General features: G+C 39.7%; 1 protein-coding gene across 2 annotated transcripts; it reads right to left on the bottom strand.

Annotated features, from left to right (window-relative positions):
• Positions 1-2677: 2677 nt before the first annotated feature.
• Positions 2678-6320, bottom strand: LOC131428208 (U4/U6.U5 tri-snRNP-associated protein 1). Of its 2 annotated transcripts, XM_058591954.1 has the most exons (5): positions 5813-5944; positions 5631-5658; positions 3912-5562; positions 2994-3846; positions 2678-2926 (listed from the first exon to the last, which is right to left on the bottom strand). In XM_058591954.1, the coding sequence occupies exons 3-5, from the start codon at positions 5414-5416 to the stop codon at positions 2786-2788; spliced, it is 2499 nt and encodes an 832-aa protein (XP_058447937.1). In that variant the 5' UTR covers positions 5417-5562; positions 5631-5658; positions 5813-5944; the 3' UTR covers positions 2678-2785. The 2 variants fall into 2 exon arrangements, with proteins under 2 accessions (XP_058447937.1, XP_058447936.1); XM_058591953.1 differs by lacking the exon at positions 5631-5658 and having other exon boundaries at positions 5813-6320.
• Positions 6321-7737: the final 1417 nt, after the last annotated feature.

Raw genomic sequence — 7737 nt, 5'->3', positions numbered from 1 at the left:
ACGAGTGAATAGGATTTAGACAAAATAGTTGATTCATTGCATTGACATATTCTAAACAGTTGTTATAAAATCATTATTTATTTTTTATTATTCTTTATTATTTCCGCTTTATTATTTTAATTACTTATTAAAATTATCAATTGGTTATATTGGTTGATCTGGGCAGCCGGCTACCGAGAAAAATCTTAATTTATTGTTTGAAATATTAATATCAAGTTTTTTTTTACTACGTGTTCAATATATCGATATTTGTTATCTCTGTTATTAACTTTGTAATATCAACGGATTTGCGCAATAGTTTTAGATTATTTATTTTTTTATCATTCAATTTATAATCCTGACAGACAATCAATAACATGGAAGAAGAAAACATTCCAAATAATACTTTTTATCGAAGTTAGACGGAAATTGACAGGTTAAATGAAGAGCTTGAGCTTGAGCGACCACCCCTGGTTGCTACTCCGTTACTGATCGGGATTAGCTGAAATTGTACAGGGAGTTTCTAGATGACCCGACCTGGGACTGGTAAATCATCCTTCAATGTACATCTTCTGGTAATCCCAGAATTCATTGATCAGTACCGGCGCCGGCCAGGCCCTAATGTAGATCGTCTAAGGAATAGGAAGGGTTGTTACTAGAGGCCGTATATACTACTGCGCACTCCACAAGTGTCACGGGAGAAGGATATTTGTTAGTAAAAATTTCAGTATTGGTTTCGCGCGCGACTGTGCCGGTTTCAAGATGCTCGGATGCACCACTAAACTCACTGACTTCCCGAGTGAACGTTTCAACAATATCCTATGTTGAAGTCCCGGGAAGTCTTGATTCACAGCTCTTATTCGAGGAAACTGAAGAAAAATTTGCAATACTATCGCGTAAAGAATAAAAACTTCCCTATTTTTGTAAATAAAATTACGTGATACAAAATAAACGAGTGAATAGGATTTAGACAAAATAGTTGATTCATTACATTGACATATACTAAACAGTTGTTATAAAATTAATTAAATCACCAAATAAAGGTAAGAATTCACGCGCGTCTTGATTTTTTATTATTTCCGCTTTATTATTTTAATTATTTATTAAAAAATTATCAATTGGTTATATTGGTTGATCTGGGCAGCCGGCTACCGAGAAAAATATTAATTTATTGTTTGAAATATTAATATCAAGTGTTTTTACTATGATTGAATACATACCGATATATGTTATCTCTGTTATTAACTTTGTAATATCAACGGATTTGCGCAATAGATGATTTTTATCATTCAATTTATAATCCTGAAAGACAATCAATAACATGAAAGAAGAAAACATTCCAAATAAAACTTTTCTCCGAAGCTAGACGGAAATTGATAAGTTGAATGAAGAGATAATTTAGTAAAATAGAGTAATCAGAAGTGAAACATTGAAAATATCTGATAACTGAAAGGAAAAAGAAACTCCTGCAATTGTCGCCTTCTACGACATGGAAGCAGGAACCCAGTGGATCTATTCTTGGTTCATTTTTTTTCCGCCGGATTCCACACGGCATCTAGGCTGGTATTGTCTGGAGAGAGCTAATAGGTACTATCAATCTCCTAGTGGACCCCAGCCCCTACGACTTCTAATTTCGGAACTAGAGTGCAATAAGTGGAAAGTTTTCAATTTTATGAGTATTTTTGCACAAACTATGGCAAAAACAAGTACAAATCCCATAAAACTGATTGATAAGTTTTTTTTAGTTTACAGAACTTATTAACTTGATTCCTGCTACCTGTGAAATTTCAGCCCATTGTTCAATAAAGCTTCAGAATTCCATTTGAACACAACTTTTGGTTCCGGAATTATAGGGTGAAAAGTGTAAAAAAAATGTATAGCGTCACTTTAGGCGGCGAAGCTGAAAACGAAGAGCGAAACTATTCATTGTTTGTAAACGGTTCATCAAACCAATTCCGGCTATCCTGGTTTCCGATTTCCAATTCCGGAAGCATCGAAAATAGTGTTTAAATACTCCAAAATAGTTTTTAAATACTCCAAAATAGTGTTTAAATACTCAGACCATTTTTTCAGATATGGTTTGTCTAATTTTCATGAACTAAGTAGGTTTTATAATCCCAAATAAAATTCTTGAATTTCATCTGGATCCGCTTTCCGACCTACTCGGTTGAGAGTTGAAAATAGCGCCATCTAAACGTGACGAAGTGGAAGATGAAAAAGTTCTTAACGAGGGTCGAAACAGGTCCAACACATCACATTTGTTGCTGGCCATACGAACCAATAACAGCAACAAAGATCTACCTTCCTTTTCAAGATGGCCTGTTTTGATTCGTAGATTTTGCTATATTACGTTCGAACAAGCTTTCCTGTTTCTATTCAATGAACAGTTGTTTTTAGAACTCCACAGTAATATCTATGATGGTATGAGTAATATAAGAAAGGCGTCTTTACACCACTAGGATTAGGATTAAAACAGGTTTATTTATAAACCGCTGCCAGGTAGTGTCCAGATCTGGATCTGGACATATGTCCAGATACTTTATATTAGAAAAAAAAATCCCCCGGCAATTAATTACATATTAGTATTGAAAAAACATACCTTACACGGGAAGTCATCGTTGACCAAGGGTAAAACCAAGTTCCTGCATATAGATTATAAAATTAAATGTCAACCAAAATGAACAAAAAAAACAGGAGATCGTGAAAACTTTACCACATATCGCCGAATATTTATTCAAACTCATGATGCCTAGGTCTAGGTTAGTGTATATTCAAACTAGTCTTCACCACATCTCAGTTGCGATTGTTAACGTTTATGCTTAACGATACTAGTGTTCTGCTTGCTACCGCTCAACACAATAAACGGGGACTGTGTTTCCTTTTGCTTCTGCTGGAGCATGTTCAGTGTGCCGAGCGGAGTATCCGTGGAACTCATCTTTTTCATCAACTGAAAAAAAGGGAAAACGAATTAAGACAAAAAGTTCAGTTTCGAACATTCTCTTACGATATCTTACCCCCTCCTGCTCGCTTTTCTTCAAACGTTTTTCGACCTTGTTCTTTCCGGGACCTTTTCCGTGGAATTTATGCGACAGATACCGGAAAGCCTCCTTCGGCGTAAGCAAATGTCCACTATCGTCGATGTACTCCAACTTAACATTCGGTTTAAACGTTTCTTTCTCCTTAAAATCCATAATCGGACCGCAGAATCGATCGCGCCGAGCATACTTATCGTCATCACCGTAGTTCTTGTCTTCGATCGAGTAGTTTTGAGCTTGCAGATGAGCGAACCGCGCATTACTTGGTCGATTGGATTCCTCCTTCTCAAGATATCCTTTGGAATTAGCTAGCTTCAGTGCTCCGGCAACACTCGAGGCTACATCCGGTTCTTCGTCTAAGATGGCCACATCATCAACCATAGCCGGATTCGTGTGCTCCTCCCGTTCTTGTTCTGTATTAACTGAATTCCAAGCACCGAAGCGTTCCTCTATCTCGGGTTCCTCTTTGTCGCTGTTCTGCTCAAAGTCCATCATATCGTTGACATCTTCGTCTCTGTTGCCAGCTAAACCGTACGTGGGAATGTCCCCGAGAGTGCGACAAAACTCCGCGGTGGCATTCAACAGAATTGCACCATCGCGAACTCGACTATCGTAGCTGGTTCCTTCGTCTTCATCCGACTCCATTTCGTGTTTAATTTCTTTCTTGATAAGGTTCGGGTCGATGTTCAGCGTTTTGGAAATAATGGCCTCTTTTTGTTTCAGACGACGAGCCTTCGACAGGACTGCTTGAAGATCTTCATCATCCTCTTCAACCCGAACGTTCGATAAATCTTCCTGAATTACCGGAGTGTCATCTGTAAGAAGAATATCCCTGAAAAATGTCGAAAAGTTACATCAGATTATGACCCCAAAAATAAAAATAAAAATGATAATTACCTTCTGCGATTCAATGCGTGGGATTCGGTTGGTCCTCCGACGGATTGATCCGCACGTCGATGTGCTCGGGATCCCAAATCTTTACTGGACAAAGCATCCGATGCCATTGGGAGCAAATCGTCCGCACGCAATTTCTGTCGAATTTTCCGAACTTTCTTCTTTGGCTTTTTAAACGATGACAACTCAGATTCGTTGAAGTATTCCGAAGCCAGAACCAGCGGAACTGAATCCAATGAATCAAGCTTTTTGTGTTGCAGTTTAGCTTTAATTTCCAACTGCCTTCGTTTCTCATTCGCCTCGTGTTCAGCGTTGGATCCAATTGTAAAGCTAGACTTCTTGTGACCGCCAATTTCTTCGTCATATTTGCCCAGAACATCTCTTTCCTTCGGCACACCGAATTCGTCTACATCGTCCTGACAGTACACGTCGTATCCGTAGTGATTCGGATTAGCCTTCTTGTTCTTTACGTTCTTTTTGTACCGCTCATCATCAACCATATTAACGTTTATCAGCGTATCACCCATTTCTTCGTCCAATACATCAGCATCCTTTAGGGTCAAAATGACTTGACGACCCTCCTTGAACTCTTCCACGTCATGTTCCACTCGCAATCCCTTCAGATCCTTGTCTCTGTACGATTCCTTTCTTGTTTTACTGACTTCCTGTTCTACCAAATCGCCAACACCAAATTCCTCATCCAGTTGGTCCAACAATTTGGCACGATTTTCTGCTTCCTTTCTTAAACGTTCCTTATCGCGACTTTTTATAACCCAATTACGCACGTCATCCATCTCTTCGTCTTCCCCCAACGTCTTATTCTTTTTCAGCTTATCCTCGACGGCCCGCTTCTCCTTTCTTTCCTTTAGCTTCTCGCGAATTTTCTCCTCCTTAGTTTTTTCCGCCTGATTCAGAGCTGGTTTATGATAAAATTCACCCCAGTCATCCTTGATCTTTTCGTAGCTATGGCCGGTCTTTTCATTCTTCGGTGCTTCTTCATCTCGTTCCTTTTCGGCCGACGCCGATACAGTACCATCCGACGGACCCACTTCCAGTGGCTTCAGTCCTAGTTTGGCTCTTAGTTTATTGGTTTCTACAATCGATAGCACATCTCCGGCTCCGTTCTCTGGAATCGGAGACATTGATCGTTGACGGGAGCTTTTTACGGGAGAAGGCGATTTTCTGCGGGACACTCTCGCCGATGAAGGCGATGGTGATCTTCTCCGAGGTGCCTTTACTACCGGAGGTGACGGTGATCTTTTGCGGGGTACCTTCGATTGTACAGGGGGTGGCGAAGGGGATCTCCGCAATGGCAATGGAACTGGTGATCGTCTTTTGACCGGGGGAGGTGACGGGGATCGTCTTCTCATCGGAGGTGGTGAAGGTGATCGCGTTCTTACCGGAAGTGGCGAGGGTGATTGTCTTCTCGGTAGTTTGGGAGAAGGGGATCGTCTTCTTGATGGCGGCGCAACACGCGGCGGAGAGGGAGTTTTACGATTCACATACATTGACGGAGGAGTCGGCGCTCGACGAGTACGCGAAACTTTACTGACTTTCTCCTGTGGTACCGGAGCAGGTGATGGCGCCCGCCTGGAAATTGGCGGTGGCGGTGGCGGAATGTCATCGTCAACCGGCACCTCTACGCAATCCGAGCCTGGAACGGGAAAAAAGATCCGTTCAAGTGGATGTTGAAAATAACTCCTCGTGTGAAACTAGTGAAACCTGGGTCTCAAATTTGAGCGGAAATATCCTGGAAAGAAGAGACGAAAAATCCGCTAGTTATCACTAATCAATTATCGAGCGGGGAGCACAAAAAAACGAAAGAATCAAACATCGCTCTCAGAATAAAATTCTTTCATTTTTTTTGTCAGCAGTGCTCCCCGGAAATAAAGAAGTGAACTCACTATCGCTATCCTCATCGACTTCTATATATTGTGGTTCTTGACGGGGCTTGTGACGGGATCTGTTTGCTGCGTGTCCATTTCCCTCGTAACGATGTCTAGAACTGCTTCCGCTATGAATTACTTCTGTCTCTTCCTCTTCCTCCTCCGGATAACGACGTTTCTTTCGATGTTTACGCTCTTCCCCAGAACCCTTCTCCTTTCGGTGCTTTTTATGCCGGTGGACTTTTTCAACAACTATCGTTTCATACCGACTGCTAGAAGTGGATTGATCCTTCCGGCGACGATCGTATTCGTCACGGTCATCCTCCGCAGAATAGGAACGGCTACGTTTTTCTTGAGGTGTACGACTGCGAGATCGTTTTTTGTGTTTCTTCGATTCCTTCTTGTGTTTTTTAGAAGAGCCCATCGTGAAAAACTTCACTATTTTCTGTGATTCGCTTAAATTTTACACAAATCTAGAAATTACTGTGAATAATGTAACGTGAAAACGTTTACAAACATTTTGACAACTAAAATTTTCAGGGTTGCCATAGTTTCTTTGTTCTAGATTTAATTACACTGAAACAAAGAGCAAATTTTTGAAATTGTACACTGAAAATAAAGATATAGTTGTAGCAAATACAAATTATAATACGAAATGCTTCGACAATTTTCAAGGCCACATTTTACAATACGCGGTACACTGTCATGATATACTGTCAGATTGACATTGTACTTTTATAAAATTTCGGCAAAACTAGCAACGCTGAAGAGTAAAAATCAGTTCTCCATAGTTACTGTTTGTTATAATGAAAAACAACGTTTCTAACACTAGTGAACACATCACTGTTTATAATACTGTAAAGTATCTGGATTCGTAAGTAATGTTATAATAGTTGCTAACTATAATAATTTATTTTGCTTTATTGATTCATCACTAGGTAGCATTACTGGGACAAATCATGATTCAGATCACAGTTTAGAGATGGCCAAAATACTGAATCGTTTACGCATCGAAAAGTGCGATTCCTCACGCTTGACTAACTGTATACTGGTTTTGTAATCATTTTTAATTTCCGTATCAGCACGGTTTGATTTCCCAGTTATTCTTAATGAATTCAAGGATACTACCACCTGCTTGTAAGAAAAATCGTTAAACAGTACTCCAGTGACCCGGCAAGACACAATATTACCAATTATGACACTAGTATCAAATACAAATAAGTCCCATACAAACGAACTGCCAATGTTTGGTTCACAGCCTGAACAAGTAAGCCTAGCCAATATCTCAATTTCATTGCGATAGTTTGAAAATGTGGAAGGAGATTGTTTCTGGCAACGCTTTATGCTAGTTGCTACGGTGTAGAGTGCCTATAACCAGAGTGACGACATCTCATACGTAATGCTGGCAACAATTAAAAACATTCCATTAGCTTTACATTGAATTGACAGGTCGTTTTCTCGTTTGGAACTGGTAGCTGTCATTCCAAACGAACAGCTGTCGCCACTCTGATTATAGTCACTCTACTACGGTGCAAAACAAACTTGTTTGTTTATGTTTATCGTTGCTGTATTAAACTGCATCAATCAGTCAAAATATCGCCGCACTAGCACAAAAGATGATTATTAAAAATGACATTACCTTCTAGTAATGACACTTTCAATGATCATGTAATGGCTGCTTTTGAATCAAAACTTTTAGCATTTTTCTAACCTGAGGAATGTAAATAGCTAAATGATTCAGCTTAAATGCCGGTTGCTAGTTTTATAGAAAACTCGTTAAAGTACATTGTCACTCTGACAGTGTATCATGACAGTGTACCGCACGATGCAAAATGTGTCCTTGAAAATTTGTCGAAGTATTCCGTATTATAATTTGTATTTGATGAAATGTTAATTTACTGGAAAAAACTGCTAACTAGGATGGAACAGCTGACATCGGTAAA

The sequence above is a fragment of the Malaya genurostris genome, chromosome 2 (assembly GCF_030247185.1).
Source record: "Malaya genurostris strain Urasoe2022 chromosome 2, Malgen_1.1, whole genome shotgun sequence".
NCBI lineage: Eukaryota > Metazoa > Arthropoda > Insecta > Diptera > Culicidae > Malaya > Malaya genurostris.
The sequence above is the reverse complement of the archived record's forward strand: the minus strand, read 5'-3'. Positions and strand labels throughout refer to the sequence as shown.

What these genes read in the sequence shown, in the direction of transcription:
- LOC131428208 (XM_058591953.1), bottom strand. Translation starts at nt 6,218, where the DNA reads ATGGGCTCTTCTAAAAAACACAAGAAGGAATCGAAGAAACACAAAAAA. An exon ending in AGTCGATGAGGATAGCGATA is followed by an intron (nt 5,563 to 5,812) that starts GTGAGTTCACTT and finishes TTCCCGTTCCAG; the next exon opens with GCTCGGATTGCGTAGAGGTG. An exon ending in AGAAAAGCGAGCAGGAGGGG is followed by an intron (nt 2,927 to 2,993) that starts GTAAGATATCGT and finishes CCTTTTTTTCAG; the next exon opens with TTGATGAAAAAGATGAGTTC.